The 24,858-nt window shown below is 38.5% G+C and overlaps 2 protein-coding genes across 7 annotated transcripts in view; one reads left to right on the top strand and one right to left on the bottom strand.

Moving 5' to 3' along the window:
• LOC105280063 (BMP-binding endothelial regulator protein) overlaps positions 1 to 7,450 on the top strand; it is a 40,883-nt gene extending 33,433 nt beyond the window's left edge. For 2 of the 4 annotated variants that reach the window (XM_026967951.1, XM_026967952.1), the window contains exons 5-11: positions 310 to 486; positions 1,017 to 1,199; positions 2,026 to 2,285; positions 2,610 to 2,769; positions 2,858 to 3,045; positions 3,358 to 3,755; positions 4,027 to 7,450. In XM_026967951.1, the coding sequence (XP_026823752.1) occupies positions 310 to 486; positions 1,017 to 1,199; positions 2,026 to 2,285; positions 2,610 to 2,769; positions 2,858 to 3,045; positions 3,358 to 3,755; positions 4,027 to 4,285 (1,625 nt within the window). In that variant the 3' untranslated portion in view covers positions 4,286 to 7,450. The remainder of the gene's footprint in view (positions 1 to 309; positions 487 to 1,016; positions 1,200 to 2,025; positions 2,286 to 2,609; positions 2,770 to 2,857; positions 3,046 to 3,357; positions 3,756 to 4,026) is intronic. The other 2 variants (XR_003406216.1, XR_003406215.1) reach the window with 2 other exon arrangements.
• Positions 7,451 to 8,340: 890 nt separating this feature from the next.
• Positions 8,341 to 24,858, bottom strand: part of LOC105280061 (protein kinase C, brain isozyme) — a 51,002-nt gene continuing 34,484 nt past the window's right edge. For all 3 annotated transcript variants that reach the window (XM_026967950.1, XM_026967949.1, XM_011340249.2), the window contains 10 exons: positions 19,489 to 19,617; positions 16,638 to 16,791; positions 16,079 to 16,307; positions 15,725 to 15,856; positions 15,477 to 15,650; positions 14,845 to 14,936; positions 14,238 to 14,439; positions 13,550 to 13,738; positions 13,030 to 13,170; positions 8,341 to 12,944 (listed from right to left, as the gene is read on the bottom strand). In XM_026967950.1, the coding sequence (XP_026823751.1) occupies positions 12,792 to 12,944; positions 13,030 to 13,170; positions 13,550 to 13,738; positions 14,238 to 14,439; positions 14,845 to 14,936; positions 15,477 to 15,650; positions 15,725 to 15,856; positions 16,079 to 16,307; positions 16,638 to 16,791; positions 19,489 to 19,617 (1,595 nt within the window). In that variant the 3' untranslated portion in view covers positions 8,341 to 12,791. The remainder of the gene's footprint in view (positions 12,945 to 13,029; positions 13,171 to 13,549; positions 13,739 to 14,237; positions 14,440 to 14,844; positions 14,937 to 15,476; positions 15,651 to 15,724; positions 15,857 to 16,078; positions 16,308 to 16,637; positions 16,792 to 19,488; positions 19,618 to 24,858) is intronic.

The raw sequence follows: 24,858 nt of genomic DNA, 5'->3' as shown, positions 1-24,858 counted from the left end.
CATACGGTTAAAAATAGAACTCCATTATTCGGGATGATTTTATATTATTATATAATTATATAATCTCTCTCTCTCTCTCTCTCATTTCTCTCTTATAAGAGAAAGATAGAAAGTTTTGAATGCCAATGATAATCATGTACGCGTTCAAATATCAACGCTTTTTCTATAGATACTTCTAATTTCTAATTTGATGGAGCGCACGGATCGATTGGCGGGTCTCCGAAACTCCATAGCTTTCATATAAATAAATGCAAATTTCGAGGAGTTTAGCCTTTTTATGACTTAGCATTTTTTTATGGATCATTACAGGATGCATACGGAACGGCGTTTATCACGCATCGGACACAGAATGGACAGAAGGGAACGACCCGTGCCGAATATTCACCTGCAAAGCGGGAGTTGTCACTGAATCGAAACTACGATGTTACACGCCTTGCTCCAATCCGATACCAGCCGCACCTGGTCAATGTTGCCCCGTATGTGCAGGTGCGTTAACATTTTTCTTCCTTTTTCATACGTACTGATATTGCTGTTGCTGTTGTTATTACTACTACTGCTACTGCTTCTGCTGCTAATTATCCACGCCAATCTCACAAATATTTCTCACGATTCCTGAATGCATCCCGCCACGCAATTAAGGCCGGAATGTTCCCCTGATATAACGAGGGAAGAACGATAATGATTGAAAATTACAGCGCCGTCTCTCTACTCGACGAAAAACGAACAAACGATATAATGCGTGTACTATAATTCTTTCTTTTTTTTTTATTCTTCTTTTTCCTCTCGATAAGTAATTCCATAAATCTAATGCTCTAACACAAGTACTGCCATAATCATTTACATTCTTCAAATGATACAACTGAGGAATGTGTTCTTGTCTATCATATCTTTTCTGCATTAATGTACTTCGTATGTGTATGTGTGTGTGTATCTCGGATAAACTATTACTCGCGGGGGTGAAACATTAATTTCATGTCAAGGTACAGAGAGAAACAAATTTAAATCGCATTTTACAGGATGCTTCGTGAATGGGCAAAAGGTCACGGCGGATAGATCAGTGACAACGACGGAGGATCCCTGCGTAACCTGCAGGTGCAATGACGGACGGCTCACCTGTGCAAAGCAAGCTTGTCCGGCACTCAATTGTCTTACTTCGAAGATTGTTCACGATCCTGGCGAATGCTGCCCGCACTGTCGAGGTGAAAGGAGTTACATAATTGTCATTATTCCTATGATGAATCTCGTGTCGGTGCATCGAAATTATCTGAATTTAGCATTCGGATTGTTTCGCAAAGAAACAATCTATCTTTTCAATTATTGTTTGTTTGAATCGTCCATTTAAATTCAGTATGCAATAATTTCATTGTCTCTTTACGCCGGATAATTGTCTATGTGGGTATAATATTATATAAAGGTACAACAGATTGGTTTTTTATTGCGTAAGCATCTCCATGGAGAGAAATAGCAGGCAGAGTTTCATTTTGCGAAAACATTTTTCAAAACGAACATTTTCTAGACAATTGCACGAACAATTAAAGTCACTTTGAATTTATAGGTTATTCCGATCTCTCTCACAATATCAGAGACGCGAACCGGTTTTGTGCGAATCTGATTATTTTCCAATGTCGCAATTGCGCAAAAATCAACTACACGTAATATTACGATTGTCATCTAACCATTCAAGAGCATAGGATGCCAAGTAACTGTAAATATCTTATCGCAAGTTTTAAATTTTACAAGAAAATATAGACTGTAAAACTCTCAATTTTCTTCATAATTACATTGAATCGAGATGCTATCGTCAAGAAATAGAGATCTCTTGAAATGCAAATTATCGTAATTACCTATCGTAATACATAAAATTTGTATAAAATTTAAAAATATCTTCAAATATAATACATTACATTAAATGTGAAAAATATACATATATAATTAATAAGAATTATTTATAAGAAACAAAATATCTCGCGTGTATATAACAGTGTAGTATACGAGAAGATAATGTTTCATTCTTTTTTTACGTAGGTAGTGCAAAATATTTCTCGCCTCCGAAAGGTGCGTGCATGCTCGGGACGCATTTGTACAAATCGGGCAGCCAGTTTTACGTGGATCATTGCACGCGTTGCACCTGCGCCAATTCGGCGATCTCGTGTATCAAAGAGACCTGTCCAGTGTTGGAATGTCCCAGCGAGCATCAGATGACCGTACCCGGTCAGTGTTGTCCGCAGTGTCCGCTCGTTGAAGAGAGCAAGGCTTCTTGCTCTTATGGTGGAAGAACTTACGAGGCGAGTATCATGCTTTTGTTTATCGCCAATGTTCGTGTCGTCCAATCTTATATTCCGCAACGCGACAATGTTTGCATCTCGATGCAAAGCAACAGGATGAAATGTAGCCTTGATATAAATTAAAAAATGCTATTTATCATAAGATTGAAATAACCACTTAATTAATTAATAACAATTTATTCATGACTATTAAAAATAAGAAATAAATTTTTTGTTATTATTTTCGTCGAAATATTATCATTTTATATCTATTGACCGCATTCCAGACTTAGGCTGTATCTTATCTCCTGTCCTGGTTTAAACGTTCTTTTTTGTCCTAGGCAGGATGGCGAATCTTGGAAGCTTGATTCCTGCAAGGCATGCGCCTGCAAACAAGGCAAAGTGCGCTGCGCAATGCCTATGTGTCCGCAGTTAAATCTACCTTGCCCGCCGAATTCGAAGTTGCAACATCCGGAGGGTCAATGTTGTCCGCGATGCGTCGAGAGTGAGTACATTTTATGCACTTTTTTCTCGCTGTCTGTATCGTATGAAATCGCATTCGTATCAAAAATCAAAAACTATTACTTTTCTAGGTGATGGTGTTTGTACAGTTTTCGGGGACCCGCACTATCGTACCTTCGATGGTAAATTATACAGCTTCAAAGGAGCGTGCAAGTATCAGTTAGTCAGTGATTGTGTCGATCATACTTTTAGCATACGTGTAACTAACGATGCTCGAAAAACAAAGTCTTCAGCGTGGACTAAAACAGTCGCCATAAAGGTATGTACAAAATTGCGTAAACACTTTAAGAAAAGTATGATATGGGATAGATCTTTCTTATAAATCAGATAATAAAATATTTAAAAACTTGACCTTGCAATATTCATAATTCATAAAAATATAGTTAAGAGAATTTGTAATTATATGTAAACGAATAAAGACTGATTGACAGATTGCTTGACAAATAATATGTTGCGAAATGGGGACTACCCTGAGGCAAGGTTTTCTCTAGCAAAGTGATGTTCTCAAATTATAAGAAAGGAAGCAACTTCCGTTCTTTCGGTTCACATCTCGCATAATCTCGTGTTGCAGATCGGCGACTTGAAAGTGAACCTTGGTCAGAAAATGAGAGTGAAGGTGAACGGGAAGAGGGTGGACGTTCCTTATCGCATTGCTAACCGAGTGGACATCAACCGTACGGTCGACAGCGTGATCGTCAATACGCAGATTGGGATCAAGGTCCTCTGGGACAGTATCAGCTTTCTCGAAGTGTCCGCACCTTCGTCATACAGGAGTCGGCTGTGCGGTCTCTGCGGTAACTTCAATTCCCAGATCAAGGACGACTTTACTACGCGACGCGGCCGACTACTGCAAGATCCACAACAGTTTGGTCAATCCTGGACCGTGGGCGCCAAGAAGATGTGCAGTCGAGCTCCAAGAATCGGAAATGGCGACAAGGAGAAACGTTGTCGAGGAAGAAAGGATCACCGGTAAATTACCTTACTCACGTAACTCATTAATTGTAATTCAAATATTTTATATATATATATATCACATACTAAATATGAATTAACATTTTTTAAGTTAATGCAAGATACATATATAATTACCAAAATAATTGACAATTTTTAATCAGTTTGTGTTATTTAATCTTAATGAAATTTTCATTAAGAACGCTGCAAATTAGCGCTTCATTACTTTACGACACTGTGTAATTTCTTTTTCGCGCGTACATGGATTAATTGCGTTTCTCCATTACAGATTATGCAATCGACTGAGATCACAAATCTTCGATCCTTGTCACAAAAAGGTGAACCCGGCGATGTACTACAAGGCCTGCCTACAAGACATGTGCGAGTGCCCGACCGAGCATTGCTACTGTGAGGTTTTCATGGCATACGCGCACGAGTGCAAGCGGCTTGGCATTCAACTGCCACACTGGCGAAAGGCCACGAGATGTCGGACCGTTTGGGACCAGTCGACGAGTCCGGCGACGAATCTTGCTCGCCGTTTACATTAATCGCGCACTTTACCCGTCGTCAGGTTCGGCCTCTAGAAACTCTATCTCGAAGGCAAAAACGCTCACACTGAAATTCGCGTACATTTTATCTGCATTTAGAGAAATTTTATGCCCTTTGTTTTTTTCTTTTCTTCTCGAGTATCTCGAGAAGAAAAAATTAACATTTTGCTATCGGATAATAGCAAAAAGGAGACATTAATTAAAGTAAACTAAAGTAAATATGCAATTTAGTGTGCGATCCTATTTTAATATACAGGCCTTTAAAGGGCGTCAGTTTAAAAAGAAATTTTGCTTGGAACTTAAAATGTTGGCTTCCATCAAAATCATGCATTTTGCACCAAGTAAGATAGTTAATATTTATTATTTTTTGATACTTCATATTTAAGCAACAGCTCACAAGCAGATGCGAATAATAATACGAAGAACAAAGCGCTCTTCTAATGGCCTGTAACACATTAATATTGCGACTTAATTCGAAATAAGTATTCATAAATGCTTATTTATTCGTCAAGCAACCGGTAGAGCACCGCGGTACTTATAAGACTGTTGTCTATAATGAGAAACAGCAATGGATTAATTATTAATGCGATAGAAAATGTTTTACCGCACACATCTTGGTGTGCAAATGCAGCATGAGCGATGGATCGCCATCGCCATCAGATTAATTGTATTATATCATGACAAACATAAATTTTACAAACGCAGTTAAATTTCATCTAGTTTCACAAATTATACATATTATACATTACACATATTACACATTACACATGCCTCCTCTTTGATATCTTCCGCGATATTATTTCTTCTTCTATTCCTGGGAGCTCTTTCTGCCTACGAGAATGCACAGACCGGACACGGACGGTGGAGTGCTCGGCGAGAATCTGCTAGTCACCACTTCGTATCAATATACATTAACGGTGAGTTCCTGTGTTCCCGTGTGTTAGTAATGTCGAGCTAATTGCTAGGGACGCATTCGAGCCAGAGCAGTATCTTTCTTTTGTATCAATTTTTATCATTTCTATCATTTTTCAAGATATACCTAAACACTTGTTATTCATATCTACATATATTTACTCTAATTCGTTACGAAAAATATCATATATGATTTAAAACTCATCTGTTACTTTATTGTGCATGATATATAAAATAGTGATAGTAAATTATTCTTCTATAATCGTATATTATCGTATTTCAATTTATGAAAAATTATGCTCAATTAAATTTAGTTTTTCAAAATTATCATGTAATTTGGAATTACTATATTAATGTAATTAATTAATCTTAAACTTATTGATAATGAACCATTTATACATAAAAATTATTTTGCTTCTGTAATGAATTCTTTCAGTCAGAGTCTCTGACTCGAACGTCTCTAATAACGACTGTTCATCGATGTAGAGTAGCGGCAATTTCGCGCTCACTCGCACGGAAATCTCACACGGGTCACAGCAGCACAAGTACGCAGCCATGACGCCCAGGAAACATGGATCTCACGTGTGTATGTGTGTGTCTCAAGATTTCATGCGGAATTCCATAGATCCGACAAAAGCATCGCGAGTGAAGTCGCTCGCGCACTTAGGAACGTGTGTAGCGCGGAAAATGAATGGCTTTTGTGTGTCGCAGCGTGGAACACAAAAAATGCAAATTTATAATTTACACTTGACGCTAAGTATAGTTCAATTCTGAATCTTACATAGATATAAGCTTGCGTATGCTGTTATCACAAATCGAGGATGACACCTTTAATGCTAGACATCCTATACGTGCGCGTATGATACGTTTTATGAAACTATTATCGAATAAATGCGATATATAGTAATTAACGAAATTGCATCATTGATTAAATGATTGTAATTTGGTAATTCTCACTAGCATTAGAAGAGGGAAAGAGGAAGAGAGAGAGAGAGAGAGAGAATTTATATTTTAATAACTGCGAATTTGTTATATACTTCACCGAGACATATATATGACCACCTAAAAATATAATAGATGCATTTGCTAGAATAGAGCCCTATCGGGCAATATGTTAATGACATGAGAACAGTATGCTCGCGAAATTGTGAGGACGACTTTTGTAAGTAGCAGCAAGTGGCGACGTCTTATTTCAGAGCACCGTGCAGTATTTCGGCCGATGAGCAGGCTCGCGGCATAGTGTGTATGTACATCTCAGTTTAATGCAAGCAAATTACGTGTCGATCGATTATACATGTATACATGCATATACATGCCATACGTACATCCGTGGATTCGAAAATTCATAAATCTATTGTTTCGCAGATCCTTACTTTCAGGATTCTAAAATTCAGAATTGCAATCCGTAAATAATCTATCATTTTGCGAATTCATCGATTTAGATCTATGCACATCTAAATTTGTTCACGTGTGGTTTCACAAATTCGTGGAAACTTGTGATTTCATTTGCAGATTCGTTTTCATCAAGTATAAGTTTTCTTACGTTTCTGTAAGATCCACGATCTTATAAATTTCTGTACATCATCTTGATTCGTAGATCCGTAGTATTTCTATGCAAATCTTTAAATTCACAAGTCCGCAGTTTGTCAAACTCTTACGTCACTCTTTTCGTCACGAATAGAATTAAGAGGGAGCGTTTTCTCCCGTTTCGTCTCTTTGACGACGAATATACTTTTTTATATTCTACACGTATTCTTTACGTAGCGCATAACGTAGACTTTTACCGTAGCTCTAGCAAGGCGTTTGCAAATTGTACATAGGAAGATGCGATTATTAAAGTTAAACGAGCACTAATCATGGTTACTACTAACGTGCCACGATTGTCAATAGCTCCTCACTTACTATCTCCATTTTTATTACGTTTCTGCGTTTAAGCTCGTCTTCTTTTCTTTTCCGACTAATTTTCCTCTTACTTTTATAAAATCATTACGAATACTTTGCTAAATAGTTTTCGTATAGAGCTATCTTTTATGGAAACAGCAACGAGGGGGCGACTTTTTCATTTAGCGAAACTGTACATAGCCAAAAAATACACTGTAATTAATAATTACCGATGAGTTTCGACGATGAATCAAACGAACTCTGTATACTGGTTAGTTCAAAGCATTAGTCAATTTTTGTTAAATCTAGAGCTCTAGCGTATAACGAGAGTATGAGCGTAATAAATGAATTACATTTATAACTTTCGTAAAAGCTTTTGTGTGTGTGTACACTTTTTCTCTCTATGCATACGTGTGTTTGAAAATATTACAAAACAACCGTAAACGCGCCATATCCAAAATATATCCAATAAGCTATTAAAAAGACTGTCGAGTGATCAGTCCGTTTAATGGAAATTGATATCTTAATATCTTCGAGAAGATCGATATTTGTATTGGTGCCATTTTGGTTCTGCTGCGTTTTAGGTTTCACTCAATTGTCTCAACAAGCTTCCTTCCTTTTTTTCTTACAAGATTATACAAATTACCTGTTTTCACAAGCAGATGAAAGCCAACGGGGGTGATCCATCTCAACGTCGAAGTCGAACCAGCTACACTTGCAAGAAATCCCGGAGAGGATTCACGAGATCAGGACTCCGAAATCAGGTTCGCGAGGTATCACTGCAATCACCGAACGAACGGTTTCTCGATGCTCGATCGATTCCGCGAACGAATCAACAATAACTTTCACTCGCGTCAAAATCGCGAAAGAATCCGCGAAATCAACCGACGTACATACATTTATACACACGTTCGAACGTGCCACGGATACCAAACAGATACTTGCAGATACTGACGACTGACGCAGATGTCGCTGGATATCGCTCGTTCGCAGTGTCGCCAACCATGACTAATTTACTCGAATTTAAAAGCTTTGTTTTCTGTCGCATCTTTTCGATTTGGATCTTTTGTGCAATTAAGAGCATTCCTTAGTTTTACAACATTAGCTCTTGCATCTTCTCGTTTTTTCTTATTTATTTCTAGTTCTCTACTTAAAAAAAAACCAAGATTTCGCGATATTGTTTTCGAACTCGATACAACCAACGAGAAAATCGCCGCGCGTTGAGGCGCAGGGGCTCTAACAAACCTTCTCATGACACGAGAGAGATTCGGAACTTTTATTACGACATTATAAATGCACAAAAACATCTTAAAAATATGCATGTATGTGTAGATACGTGTGTATTATATACGGGCATGTAATCAGGAGAACGACAAATTTTCTTTTAATTACAGCGTGGTAGGATGAAACAGAGCTACGCGATCGGGATTATTATTCTTGTGTAATACTCTACGTCTCTATTTCCTATCTTAATTCTCATTGCTGTTATTCTTTTTTACTCGTTACTCCTCTCGTTTAATTTAAGGACTAAACGTACTAGTCACCTGTTCAGCTACGCTCTGCGATCACGCACCTGCACTTGCAGCGTCGTCAATTAAACTAATTACAACACGGATATGTTTTCCAAAAAGCTTGCTCAAACTCCTACAGCGATATAAATAGATTCGCAAAGCAAGAAGCCTCAGTTACAGCGAAATCAAGTTTTGCATCATATCAGAGTGAAACGTAGTAACGTTTTGCATTTCGCGTGAAATTACCGAAACTTAATACCACTACGAGTGCGCACGCGACCACCGTCACGGTCCACCGTTCCAAAAAGAATGCTTTTCAATGCAGTTTCATCTTTCTTGGCTGGAAAAACAATTTCTCATACAATTTGTCATCGAAGAAATACTTTATATATGTAGCCAGCAAAGATTCAACATCGAAATTTCTTTCTCAGATTTTGCTTCGCTTTCGTCAGGCCAATCGTGGTCTTCCCTCTTCGTTTTTTTCTTTTTATTCAGAACCCGGGGCGGGGGTGACGGATCAAACGCGCGCACCGGTCCCGAAAATTATGTGAATAAGAACATATTCTACTCTACCCCTTACCTTTCGAAAGATCAAAATCTAACATCTAGAGGGTTGAGAAAAAAGAGACAGAAAGAACGACAGTTCAAAGGAAGAGAGTGAGTGAGAAAGGAAAGGAGAGAGTGAGTGAGAGAGAGAGAGACAGACAGACAAAGATCGAGAATAGAGACACGGCTGTCGCAGCGAGAGCTGTACTGCGTCTCTATTAAGAAAAAAAACCAGCATAATTGTTATAAAATCACTGTCACTTATTTGACATTCCTCATTAAAGACCGTTACTTCTCAAGTGTCCAACATCGAACCGGTCGTTGCAACCGATCGGTCATACCGAGAATAGATTGCCAACGCATCGCGCTTCTTACAGTTAACTCTAAACAGTACAAAAAGAATGTTCACGTTTACGTAAAAACAGAAACAGACTACAGTAAAATACGTGACAATAGGTTCACATTTATTAAACGAATTATGTAACTAATCTCTCGGAAATCAAATGACATTTGTACAAGTCGAAGTTTATAAACACAGAAAGATAAAGATTTTACTTTATCTTAAAATATGATGCACTGTTTAGAATTAAATTCCTACAGATAACAATCTACGTGTTGGGTCTTACTGATGGCCGTATATGTATTTTGCCGATGATATGAATTTATTATTTTCTTAAGGACTAACTCTCTCTCGGCAAGAAGCTAATTAAACACAATTCTCGTAAAGTCGCGTACTTTTGATCCGCCGTTTGCCAAAATTTGTAGCCTAATAACACACTCTCATCTTTCCGCAGATATATGCATCGGCGATTGCGGCTTATCAGTTACTCTTAACATTAGCTTTCTAAAACGCTTGGATCAGTGTACAGACTAAAAGAGCGCTACGAAGAGTGCCACGATTGTGACGAGAGATCTACTAGACAGACGCGCATAGGAAAAGAAGGGAGGCAGCACAGCCTCCCTCTCTCGAGTTTTACTTCCTTTAGTACAAAAATAGATTTCGGACGTAGATCGCGCAGTCCCTTCAAGGGACGTTTAACAAACTATTTAGCTAATAAAGTAAAAGTAGCATCAAATTTTCACTACCGTGGAGCGTAAAGCGGTTTTATTTTAACAGAGATTTTTTTATTACGTTGTTAAAATTATTCTATAATACTGTGGATGAGCAAAAAGAATTACACATGCACGTTTCAAATTGTTACATTTCTCACTGAAAATTCATCGAAATTATGTTGAGATAAAAGTGAAAATATGATTCGCCGCGAGACTGCGCGAAGTCGCCCGATCGAAGAACAAGATCGAATCGCCCGCCGAAAAAAAGGGGCGAGAGCTACATTAAATCCTTTATTATCGGAACACGCTCAATGATAAATGATATTCTCAAATTGTAAAGTTGCAAAGAAACGCGAGCACGTATCCTTTTTTCTTTATCAACGACTGTTCAATGGCTCAATGCAAAAACAAATCTCATTATTCAGCGATCGTTTTCACGATTCAGCTTGTTCGAGAATATCGTAGAGCGAAAATAAATCTCATCAAGTTATGACGTTTAATCGAAGCGATGTTTTATCGTGGGAATTCATCGCTTGCGTAAGGAGATGATAAGGAAGAATTGTGAAATAAGAAAAAGGATACGAGCTCGTCCTTGAATCTTTATTTTTATACGCATCTTGCAACTCGACGAGCAACCGCAATTATCCTTCTACTCGCGGCTTGTCAAAAGCTTGGAGGACAAAACAAGAATATGAGAAAACTCATCATTTTTCTTTCATCGTAATTGCAGTCGTAATTGCAGCATCACGCAAGGCCCAAAAGAGTCGCGTTAAGTCGAGTCGCTCGTCAAGTCGTCAATATTGAGTGTATAAAAACGAAGGAAAAGCTCGAGTGTCGAGCTCGTCGACTACGTCTACGATAATTTACGCGCATTAATCAATAATAATTATTAATCATGCTAGCGATCGTCGATGCGCGCACGTTTGCGCAATCATCGATGAGCATCGATGAGAACAGAGGCTCGAGGAGGAAAATATCGCATAAGTATACGTTTTCTTTATATATATATATATACGCGCTTGTACTAAATTTTCTCCAAGTTCCCTCCGATGATCTCGTGCCCTCCTCGACGAGACGAACCAGGAAGATTCGGCGAGAAAAGGTGCACCGGTGGAATTAGAAAGACGTGCGAAGAAAACACTAAGTAGACCGAGGCGCTGTCTCTGATTCCTTCGATTGTCATACAATGCGAAATTAAGCCTGTACGCTCGCGCGAGATATCCTTTCGCGTAATGACGTATATCGTGACAAATCTCGCGCGACATAATAATACGTATAACATCACGTAAAATCGCTTAAAATACATTGCCCGAGCATGTGGCGAGCAGCCTGACACTTATAATTTACGACTGCAGAACTTGAATTAACATCGTATATTTACGCGCATCTTATCCCGCATGTAAAACGTTACCGTGTCCAATAATATCGCGCGGTGAATATTGCTTCACGTAGCCAAGCAAACGCCTTTACGCGCGATTCCACGCGATATAAACGCGAGACGCTATTGTGTTACATGAGATCTCGTTTCTATATTATTCGACGTGGATTCTCATAATCATTTCATAATCGGCCACGATCGACTCAGTCCATCCTCGACTCGCATCGAAACGTCCTTTCATTATTTGCCGATACAACGAATACGAATTTATCCGGCACGCACGTGATTCCAGCGATCATGTCCGTGCTTTCATCAAAGGACGACGGAGAAAACCTAGAAAAGATACTTGAAACTTTGCAATAAACGGAAAAGGAAAAGATACGTTTATTATCGTGTTTCTGTGACTGTGTGTATGTGTTAATATATGAGAGTCGATTTTGACTAATAAATTCTTAACTTGTCGTGAATCCACAGAATCTAAGGATCTAAAGATCCGCTACTTAAGAAGATTAAACCGACGAGAAGTGCAACGTTAACGAAATATCGATAGAAATTTATGACGTATAATATATAATGTATATTATTTATATATGTATGCAATGTATGCCGTAATGTGATTTGTATGTATATATATATATATATATATATATATATTATATATACTCTGGAAGGCGACAGTAGAGAAACTACTGAAGTAAATGCATAATAATATACGCAGAGAACGAAGACATCAATTTTGAAATTTCTCCCTTCTTAACAATCGCACCGTCTTCTCTGTTTTTTTTTCTTTCTTCTCTGTGTGCTATTTCTCCGTCCGCCGGTTTCCTCACAACATTGTCGATTCGTCGAATCCTTCAGTACTTGCGCTATGTTTCTCTCTTTTTCTATTCTTATAGCATAAGTGCCGTAAGTAATACAACACGCAATTATCGCAGAATTGCTTAAAAATACATCGAGAAGTCTCGCATGGAAAGAGTTGAGATTCGAAAACAACACAGCGCCCAGGTTCTCGCTTGTCTTTATTACGAGAATGCTAAAGCGAAATTCGAAATAGAGAGCGAGAGAGCAAGAGAGCAAAAGAAAGAGAGGGAGGAGAGAAACGAAAAAAAGAGCGAGAGAGAAGAATAAGAGAGCCCTGAGTGACAAGGAGGAAAATGAACGAATGATAAGAAATGAATGAGGAATGACATGAAACGTAGGTACGAGTCCGAGGAAAAGTACTCGTTTAAACGTGTTGCACAAATTCCGGATTGAGATAAGAGAAGCCCATGAATTCCGTCTGGTCCAAGTTCATCATAAACAATTTATCCGTGGGAGTCAAGTCTGTCTTCTCCGAGGTGAATTGCTTGTCAAAGTTACTCACGTCCTTACGATGTTGCTAAAACGCACGCAATGAGTAATCGTTAGTAGGTATTCTCTCCATAAAATAATTCGAATAATATCCGCTAAAGCAAGCAACTTACGATCTTTGGCTTGAAAGGCGGCTGCACTTCGCGATTCTCTATCTTCTCCCAGTCGATACGCCGGAAGAACGCGTGACTCCGTACGTCATCCTCGCCGCGCATTCCGCATCCCAGTCTCTTGCTCGGATTCTTCGTGAGGAACTGCGATAAATAAATCTTATTTAACTCGTCATTGTGGAAAAATATAAATATTATAAACGACCTAAGATATATACTTTTTTATATTTATATATTTGTTTTCTCTTAATTTGTGAGATATACAATCGTTAAATAAGATTCCATCTGCATTGCGTATACAAAGATGCATACAAAGGGACAATACAAATTCTGTTAAAGACAATCGTCAAATGGAATATTATTGCTTACGGAGAGAGAGAGAGAGAGCGCTTTATTTTATATTAAAAGTTTAAAAGTTTACTCTTTAAAAATCAACTTTTGCATAAAAGAATCTAGGTTCGTTTAAATTCCAAAAGACTGCTGCAAGAAGATAATGCTGGGACATAGAAGAAAATACGCTTACCGCTTTACAAACTTCTTTGGCCTCTTTGGATAGACTCTTCGGATAACTGACGTTGTGGTCTGTAATTGCGGAGAAAAGTTCATCCTCGTCTTCGCCGTCGAACGGTGGCTGACCCACTAGCATCTCGTACAGCAATACGCCATAAGCCCACCAATCCACGGATTTCCCGTAGGGTTGGTATAAGATAATCTATACAGAGATGAAGAACAATGTACTTTCGACTTAAGACAGTCTCAAAGTTTCAGCTCTATTTTATTCGATGTCTCAGAATTTGTTCAATATAAAATATAAAAATATTATTCTTTGGAGAATTGAGATCAATTTTGAAAAGATCAAAATATTAGCGTATTAAAAGTAAAAGATTCAAAAGAAATAATATCAAGAAATAATTTGAATATGATATATGTATACAATATACATATGTATGCATGTACATACATATATATACATTTTATATTTTATGATCAGACAATTTTCAATTAATGTTTGATTGACTGACAATGAAACATGAAATGTTAGAGTTAACAATACTATAAAATATTATGACCTCTTTTCCTTAATAAAAATTCTTTTCCAAGGAATGACGTTATATATATGTTCATTATTTATCGATTCCAAAAAAAGTAGGAGCATCCTATGTGTGTGCATAAGTGTTAAATTCCAGGATATTTAAATTTAAAACATCTACCTCGGGTGCTATGTAATCCGGTGTGCCGCAAAAGGTCTTAGTAGTCTTGTCACCGGTAATGCCCTCCTTACACATGCCGAAGTCTGCGATCTTTATGTGGCCGTCCTGATCCAGTAGGACGTTGTCGAGCTTGAGGTCACGGTAGACGATACCGCGCGAATGCAAAAAGAACAAACCGATCGCTATCTCAGACGAGTAGAATCTGTAAAGGGGTAGGACAGGAGGTAAATCGCAAGTGCGACACTAAAAGATCAATCATGGCTTTAAGAATGATTACACGACGCGCGGGACGCCATAACTGTGGAATATAATACAATTGAGGTCATGACGGGTGGTGGTTAATGAGGAAAAATTAAGGTCACAACGATGATGACGACGACGACGACGAAGCTGCGTGCAAACGTTCGCGGCGTCAACCAGACACATCTCCCGGGTACAATCGGTTTTCATTTCGTATTCGGAACTCGCTGAGAAAGTTCGACAACGTGAATCGCTCGAGAGTTCCCCGACATACCCACGTTGTCGTCTCACGACACGCTTTAATAGAGTTAAGGATATCGATCCGTAAGTTAAAGCGGAGCACGTTCACAGAGACTAAAATACTCACACTGCCACTGGCTCTTTAAATTTGCCACACTGCTGTATTTGGTACATCAGATCGCCGCCGTTTACGTATTCCATCACGAAATATAGGCGATCCTGAAAGCAGAAAGCGGATCTTTGTAAGCTACCGTTGAGGCGCAAGTGTCTCTGTTAATCTTTCATTGCGTTTGTTTGCGTCCAAGGGAGCTTTACAAGGGTGTTTCTTATTCAATGTTTCCCTTCGTACAAACTTGATAGGAAGATTAATAAGATTATTTTGCTTCAATACATTTGACTAATCAAGCTTTGGAAAAATAAATCAATTTTACTTCTTTAGTAACTCAAAATACAGTTTCTCTTGGTAGAAACTTTTTTCTTAATATCATCACATTTCTAATTTAACACTTAAAAGTTAGTAGTTTAAATTTACTTATCTCTCAAAACATTTGCAATACAAATGTGGCAAACCAAAATTTTACAGTGATGTAAAATAAAAATAAATTCAATAAAATGGTACATGTCTATAGAATGTACAGTACATATATTTTATCCAAAATTATATAGAGATAATACAAACTTTAACGTCTAATTTTTTAATTTATGTCCCATATAAATAGAAGAATTTAATTCGAATCTTTGTAACAAGATGTATTGTACCATTGTTTGAAAGCAAGAATGCAATTGGACCAAGAAGGGCGGCTTATTCGAGAGTGCAAGTACGCGTTTCTCAACCATCGTGCATTCTACGTCATCGTCCTGAATAATGATGTCCTTCTTCAAGATTTTGATGGCATACAGATCGTCAGTTCCCTTTCTCTCCGCCAGCAAGACCTTGAATTAATCGATTTCATCAAGATGTAGCCGATTTTGTAGCGCAGTCACTTCTTCAGAACGTCACAACTTACCTTACCGAAGCTACCTTTCCCGAGTACCATTAAGAAATTGAAATCGCTGGCTCGTATCAGATCGCTCTTCCCCATATTATGCGGCACGTCCTTATCCTGTGTTGTGTGTGTCTTCTTCGTTACCGAAGTTTTCTACATAAAATTAGTAAACCCTCCGTGTGTGTAAGTCATGCGCGACTTCGAACATTTATTACTCGAGATACAAAACGAGAAACAATGAATAATAAATTAAATAGAAAATTCATGTCTTTTATTGCGAGAGACAACACAAATAAATAATAAACATAATCGTTAATTAACTCAAATCATTTTTGCGAAAATAAGTTTAAAATATTTAAAAAATATAGTATATACCCGCATTTTGGTTTTAAGCTCGGCGAGGTCAACGCCTTCCTCAGGAACAGGTACATTGTAGAACTCTCCTTCCTCTTGAGTAAGAAGCTTGAACCATCCGCTCACGGGCGCTTTGATAAGCTCCGATATGCCAAAGGACAGGGATCCCATAAAATCATTTCTAGACGTTCGATCCCAATCCCATACCTCGATCAACAGCCGTCTATCCTTATCCTCGGATTTGAGGTCGCTAACAGTAAAAGTCTCTACTATAGCCGTTGTTTTATTTTATAAGAATAATCTACCTTGCTAATTCAATTTCAAAATGCGCTCTTCTACCAAAATTGAATTCATTAAATTCACTTCAGATGAGATTACAGCTCACTCTCTCCCTTAAAATGATAAACGAAAAACGTGTCTATCATTTTAAGTTACTGAATATAATGATACTAAAGCTAAAGATCCGTTGAAAGGGAAACATCTGCTTGTTCGTTAGGGGAACGTCTTAATTCTCGGAATAAACATCTAATTGTCCGACGCGAACTCAGCTCTCGATCAGCGATCGAGCGAAGCAACTTACAAGATGATTGTCTCGTTCCATTCTGGATTTAAGCACGACTTGATTGTCTTTGTTTTCTTCTTCACGTTGTCCGCGTCCGGGATTAGCTTCAGCTTAACATAGGGGTCCGATAGCCCGTTCGGATCCATCGGGATAAGATTTCGTCCCTCTCGCACTGTGAATCAAAATATTTCGAAAACAATTCACGAAGAAGAAAATAACTCTTATTTGAAGAATGAGTTGCGTACGGTAAACTGTTTAATGCCTCGAAAACTGATAGGTTGTTATGAGCAAGAAAGCAAACAAGTTGCAGAACATAGCAGAATTGAAAAGAAAATCGTCGAACATTATAATCATCATGAAAATGTTTCGATATATATTAATTAAATCTCTTTGTAATTATTTTTTATTATTATTTATAGGATTTACATGTATTTTTAGATTCTTCAGGCCATTATCTATACTATCAAACTTCCCTTTTTACAATATCTCATATCGACATTCTTTAATCTGCCAGGAAATCATTTGTATATAATTTGCATCACATGTTTATCGATAGTTGTCTAACATCCTATGGTAATTAATAATCTCCTATAGATGCAACGGGACAACTAAGGAAATGTAATTAAGGGAGCGAAAAAACGTGCTTTGTTTCACGCGAAGAAACCTCTGATACGTTTTATCGTTAATTTTAATTAACCCTTCCAGGACGGTGGTAATATCCTGGTAGCCGGCTCGGGCGCGCCGCGAATGAGTTCGAAGAAACCTAATTTTCGAGATAATCGACAAATGATAAGAGCCCCGAGGCAGCCGACACGCCGTTTCTCCGCAATGTTTATCGGACCACTTAGAAACGCCACGATGTGCGCGGTAAGATGTTATCACGAATACCGCGGTATTTCGCAAATTGATTAAAGAATCACGTCCATCAAGAATAATATTACATGATGATGATCGTCTCTGACATTTATGCTTTTATGCAGCTCGCAATACAGTTAAAAATTTATTTAAAAATTTCCAATTAAAAGGAAAATACAATATATCAAGTCTCGAACATGAACGTTACGTCCACTTTGTAATATTTATGTTCTGCCACAATTTACATCGTTAATCGAGCACTGCAAATAAGTTTTAATTGCATGTTTTTTTGAATCAACAAAATTATGTAATAAATAATGAAATCTCTGAAGAAGAATATATAAAGACACTAAAATAATTGCAATAATACATAGATACCCGTACTTTATGAAATATTAACTGTTATTCAAAGTCACGATAGCTATAATTGCTTTATATTTCTCTCTCTCCCTCTCCCTCGCTTCCATTACATATTAAATAAAATACACCGGTATAAGTATAGATAAAATACTGCTACCCCTCTGTGTATTCTTCCAATTATAAGTGCAGCATATCTTTAAGAGTGTCAGATGCTGAAAGCTGTCGCTCGTATTTAATGACCGCTTGTTAGTTGCTGAGTTTCTGCGACCTGGATACTCAATGTCCGTAATGCAAAATGAATCACAAAAGCGACATTATTACGATTCAGGCACGTGTGACGTATGAAATGTATTGGATTGATCGGAAAGTCAATGTCTCTTAGCAAAATGCAAACGCAAAACTGCATTAAGAATTAATACAAAGTTTTGCGTCCGAAACCTGCCAAAAACATCCGCACGAGTCTTCCGGTAACACAGCATTTGAATTTTACTAACGGGTAGCCGATTAGCATGGACTTTCCGAGCCGAATAATAACTGGCGTGCAATTAAAGGCTTATCGTAACCTGCTCGCAATATCACCCTCCATCAAGCCACTTTGAGGGGAACTAAAAAACGTGAAAAAATTCAATGCACTCGTGGCAAATTTAGGGGGTGGCGGTAAGTATCGACGTATTAGTGCCCGGTTCTAAATAATTACATTTTCAAGCTGTAACGGTATGCAAAGCTGCATTACAACCTTTACGGTAACAGCATTCGCGTTGATCGGCCTTTACGTTCTACGGTATTCGCACGGTTATAAGTAACGACCAATAAGAACTTTGACACCGTTGTTACATCATGCTTATTTATCCGGTATGGTCCACTCTGGCGACGTTGTCCGGCTTTATTAAATCTCGAATCGGACGTTCGAGAAGGGACGGTTCTCTAATTAATTTTAACGAGCAAGTAACATTCATAAGCCTGGCTGCTAAGAAGCGACTAACGAGTTCTTAATATCGCCCTTTGACGATCTCTCGCTCTCTCTGGCTTTCTACCTTGAACGATCGTTTAGGGATTCATTGGATTTTGGATTCATTTGTTTGCTGCCATAAGCACAAATCGGAATATTTAATTAACTTCTTTACGGTAGACCCACGGCAAGGGAAGAACGATTATTTCTTCAATCGTGGAACAATCTCGACGTGACAAAACACGTTGCGGAGAATCGACGTGAAATGGCATTTCGTTATATAGAATTTAAATCGAGAATCTTTTTGTGGCCTGATTGTACCGTTCACTAATTCAATTGAAAGCCTACGCTCCAAATTTTAATGCAGTATTAAAATGCGCGATCATAACTAACGGATGAGATACAGAGAATAGAATAGATTGTATCGTTAGCAATAAACTGTGCACTATAAAACGTTGAATGTGTATTATAAATACGTACAATTTTATTACGTGTACAATTTAATATTATATACGCACACATGCATAAATTAGAGCAATTAAGTGGTGTTGTATCCCCCCGATTTAATGTTAAAAAAAAAAAGAAAAAAATGTGGAAAAACGTGACATAAATTCCGGGATCAAAGGGTCTCAAAAGAATAGAAGCGATAAAAAAGATATATTATAGAAATAAATAAATTAATGTGAAACGTAATTGGACACTTACCTTCTATGGTGAGCTTGCTACCGGAACATGTGATGTGCAGGTGTATACGACCACGTCTTTCGGTGTGATCGCATCCGCATAGATTCGGCACGCTCTCCTCGCACCTCTTGTGTACGTTCATGTCGCATGCTACATCATCAGATCATCATTGATTACATCGTCATGAATCGTCGTCGCATTGCGCTTTATTGTCGCGGCAAGATCGATTCGTTGTCTCATTAATTTCCAGCGTAATTCGCCGAGGCGAATAAACGAAACCGCAGCTGTCGCTTTTATCTCAAACGGGCTGCTCGCGTTCGCCCATACATCTAAATATTCTTAAGTCGGTCTTAAGCCCATTGCATTTCTTCTCCTGCGGGTTTTTAAGACTCGGAACTCTCGAGCACAGCTGCGGTCACGCATATGTACGCGTGGGAGATCCACGGATGGGGAGCACAAATGAGTATTTTGAAAGCGGTATATCACATTATAAAAGCATTTCTGGGACACAATCATGCTTAAAGTCTCAGATTCCAAAATTAAGATTGCATTAACCGAGTTTCATATTGGGCTGATGCCTGAGCAATGGAATGAACTAACATAATTTCCATTACAAACGCGTGAAAGCACTCTCTCCTTACTCGTCGGCGATTAATGTAAGATATGTTTTTTGCCTCCTCATTTATAGTATAACACTTTACGCATGTAATACGCAAGCTCTGCTTGCGCCACTTTCAAAATAGCTCAGTTCAACAGCGAAGATTCACATTCTAAGATACAGGAAGGAACGTTCGCTTTTCCTCATGCTGATGAGAAGTGTCTATTAAGTGTCAGGATGGAAGCAACGTGAGAGCTCATGGTGAGTGAGCGAGAGAAATTGCAGAGTGAATCAAATGCAAAACTCGCGAGCCAAGGGGAGCACCGTGATACGAGAGCAACTGCTCCCTGGTGACCTGAAGAGAGTTAGTGGAGCAAAAACTGGAGCGTAATAAACCGGAATTGGTGAACGAGCTCTTAAAGATGCGATTCACTCTCCGATTTCATCCGCCCGTTCTTAATGGGGGAACTGGTTCTCCCATTTCCCCGGTAAAAAAAGATCATTTGACATTACGAAGGGAGAAACATTTCTTTTTTTTTTCCTTTTTTAAATGTTTTTTGGAAGAGATAATGATGAGTACGATCTCGCTTGTTACCCACGCGTACATATATTACGCTAGGATCTCTCGCTATCTGCCGCACAGAAACATCTAATAACGTAATGAAGGATCCGACGGAGATGGTAGATAAAGTGACATGTGTGTGGCTGTGTACAAAATACATAGAAACAAAAAGCTAAGTTGCGGGTAACACGAATGATAATCACGCAAGTGGTCAACACACAGTATGCAATCAAAAGTCCGCATGTCTGGTTAAGGGAGAGTGTACGATTATTTGAATTCACGCGCGCTGATAAATGAACTATAAATCTACAACATGATATAAATATATAACGTATATGTGCATGCATGACAAACAGGGTGTATATACATATGTATGTGGATTGGTATATACCGTGCCTCACACGTATTATCTAAATATGTATACACATACAGTAAAACTAGCTGTATATAAACTGTATCATGATCTTTCGCATCATCTTAAAATATATTGTTTTAAGGACACACGTTTTGAGAACATTGTGAAAAGCTATAGGAAAGTAAAACAAAAAGTATCAAGCTAATATAAGCTCTTTACAAATAAGTACACGTAAATTAAATAGCAGGGCTCCATTATCCATTTAAATTTAACTGGCCTTTACCTTTTTTTCCTCAAAGCATTGATTCAATTTAATTACCAAATTAAAACACGCGTTAAGAAAAGTTAAGAAGTTGACTGAAACACCACCATAAATGTCTCCTTTGAATATCTCCCTCCGAAGGAGGATCGATCTCAAATTCGTTTAAGAAATTGTCATTACAAAAATCAAAATTGGCAGAGAAACAATTTGTAAGAAATTTAATTAATCGCCGAACACTAAATAGCAAATCTCTAATGAAAATTTCACTGCATGTGCGTGTCACATGTACAATCGCTAGAAATTGCCATTGCTATTAAACTAATAGTACAATGACTATTTTAATTGTAAATAATTGTGATAATTATTCGTCCCCTTTAAAAGATACCGCACATTGAGTCATATATATAATATATACAATATCTATATACATATGTACGATACACTAAATGAAGATGCGTATGATGGCGCATCGGTGGATACACCACACCATCCGGCGTGGTGTACAACACGGGGTTAGAATATGCCATGTGAATAAGTGACGAGTGAATAGGCGAAGAACGGGGAGTGGTATATTAAAATACGTCTCTGCTCGCGCTTTGTCGTCGTGCACAGGCACGAGATGCTCGTCCACACGGCAAAGAGAATGAGGAGGATGAGAGCGGGGTGCAGCACAATACAGTACAGTTGTGATAACACACAATTTAAAAAAAAATATACCAAGGTCGAAAGTATACCTACGTGAGACCAGTAGCGGTCACCATTAATATTCCGTATTACCGTCGAGCGTATATGGGGCCACGTTACGCTATACGTTTACACAGATACTCGTCTGATGGGATGATATAATCGATTGAATTTCCTTTCTCGGGCAATCGCATGAAAGATGTTTCATGCGATTAGGGGTGGCGTGGCAGGAAGAAGGTACCCTAATATGCGTTTCCCCTTGTTATCGCTGTCATTGCGAGAAAAAACGCGGGGCGAGCGTTTACCTTTACATATAAATGGGGGATGATCTCATCATTTCAGCGCGGAACCCGCAGTATACGTTCTTCTTTTCTTTTCGTGCCGCTCATGGCATGCAAACCTCGTGTGGCAAAGTGTGTCAGCGTCAGACACCCGGTATACGTTTTCTGTGTCAGTCTGCGCGTAATCGTGCATCTCGTCGTCCGGAAGCTTCTCCACGGAGCTTCTCGCAAGAGGAGCGCGGTAGCGAGATAGCGAGTTGCAGCGCGCGCTCCAAATGCGGGCTGGCATCGCCTCGTCGGGCGGGGGATGATTATGCGATCCAAAGCCCGCGTAAAATCTGCGCCAGGGATGTCGAAGCGCAAAAAGTGAATCACGTGAACGACCTGATTTTTAAGGCGAGGTCTTTTGCGGCTGTTCAACAGTGGCTATACATTTTGCGTTTCTCTCAAATTTATTACTCTCGAATTTGAACACGTTCCGTTATTTTCATCGACAATGACAGCGGAAATTACTATAATTACTACAATTCCGAGAAGCTCAGGTTTCCATGCTGTGTAAGTCCGTGAAAATGATCCCTAGTTACGAAAATTAGCGTATCCATAGCAGCGCGAAAATCAAGCCCATTGTAATCGTATCATGCTTCTATCCCAGATTGCCGGTGCTTATCATTTACGTTTCTACAAGCAGGAGTTTGCCTCAGTTATGCTTTAGCGATATCTAACGTTTGTTCATTTTGTAAGAAAAAGATTCGTTGAATCGCGATTTTTGGTTCACTTGTTTAACGACTCCACCGGCGGCGAACACGACAAACGCGACTATAAGGGGAAACACCGTTTCCTGACTGAAAAGCTTTCCGATATGAATGTTATCTTCAGGCGGTGGCAAAATGATGTACTCGCTTCATGGAATTCGACTTTCAACGGTTATGAGAGCGCGAAGGCCATCAAAAACGCGAAAACGAGAAACATCACGAAAATAGAAAAGGAGAAAAGGTCGCGAGATTATCATTGCAAGTATATGATAAAATAATTTATGATTAATTCTTTAGCGTTTAACATTCTTTCAACTTTACGTGAACTCCTGAGCATCTGAGCATCTGGAAACCGACATGTCGCGACAGTTGTCGTTTGGTAGATGCATGTAAAACCTGCGCTTCGGAGCGTTTGATTCGAACAAAGTGGCTAGTGGTAACGTCATTGGACGTACGATCCAGGAACCGTTCTCGGTCTTAAATCTGCCTTGAACAGATGCGAGTTTCGAGTCACCTGATCCGTACATTTCCAAAGTGCGCCTCTCTTACGGTTGCAAGAACGAGGAAAATCCAGAAAACATTTATTACTTGAAGTCGATAATATCCCATCTGTGTTCGATCTATTACTTATTTCTGTCAGATATCGCGATGCTAGCATTCAATCGATGCGTTTTCGTAATTAAATTTTTCACATTATTAAGAAGAAATATATATGTATATAACTTGACAAATTTCTATCAGTCCATATAAAAAAAGTACACTACGATAGTGAGCAAACCTATTGGTTTTCCAAATGAACTATTTTTTCAAAAATATGCATATGCAATACTTTGATAAAGAATAACAGAATAATGGAAGATTAAAAATTAGTTCGTTCTCATGCTTTTTATTTCAGCAAGTTAATCTGGAAATTATTACATGAATTAAAAATGTTCAAATTTATTTAATTATTCATATATTAGGGATGTGATTTAATTTTCAGGATTTAAAGTTTTACCTTTGCATATAAATAAATTACAAAAACATAAAATATTTACATACATTTTTGTAAATAATATGGTATAATTGAATCAACTTTAACACCTCTAGATCAACACGGATTAATCAGTTATTGCTAGATAAATATCCATTTTCTGAGCCGCGATAAATTAGCTTTGTAAAATCAATTTAAAAAAGCGATTTAACAAACCCCAAGTAAAAGCAATAAAAAGAGTCGCATCGTCGTAATACTTTTGTGTGTCACCTGTGTATCCGAGGATGCCTGTGCGGCCTTGTAATCTGAAAAGCCTGTATAACTGGGTCTCCGAATATGCGCGCGAAACGAGCGGAACGATGAAGCGCGCTATCGATACGTTACCTATTAATAGCGACATAACGAATTACTCGTTCGCACCGCCGATGGATTTTCGATATTCTTTTTTATCGGCGTTTCTCGCTTTGCCCTCTATAATAATAGCACGTACCGTCCATTAAAACACTTTAACAAAGCCGTAACACGGTCGTTCTTCCGTCGAATGCAAACGTTGTTACCAACACAAAACCTCTACTGGTTCACTCGTATCGTAAATTATCGAGCCGCTTGTATTATACATCCCTTTACGCCACATTTATACCGTATCGGCGTAAAAATCGACGCTATCTAATATTCCGCGGCTAAAACTGATATCCAGCATTTTGACCCGGCCGTCAAATCGATCATCCTGCCGGGACAGAAATTCGGGCGACCCAGATGGGAGACACATTCCTGTGGAACTATATAACGGGGATTGGTGGTGATTGCAATGGCGATGGTGGTGATGATAACAAGTTCGGGATTAATATGTGAGATACATCTGGCCGTTTGATGGATCTGACATGTCGTCGACGCGCAACGCGATTTTCGTTTCTTGACTTAGCT

Source organism: Ooceraea biroi, chromosome 2 (assembly GCF_003672135.1).
Source record: "Ooceraea biroi isolate clonal line C1 chromosome 2, Obir_v5.4, whole genome shotgun sequence".
NCBI classification, from domain to species: Eukaryota; Metazoa; Arthropoda; class Insecta; order Hymenoptera; family Formicidae; genus Ooceraea; species Ooceraea biroi.
The sequence above is the reverse complement of the archived record's forward strand: the minus strand, read 5'-3'. Positions and strand labels throughout refer to the sequence as shown.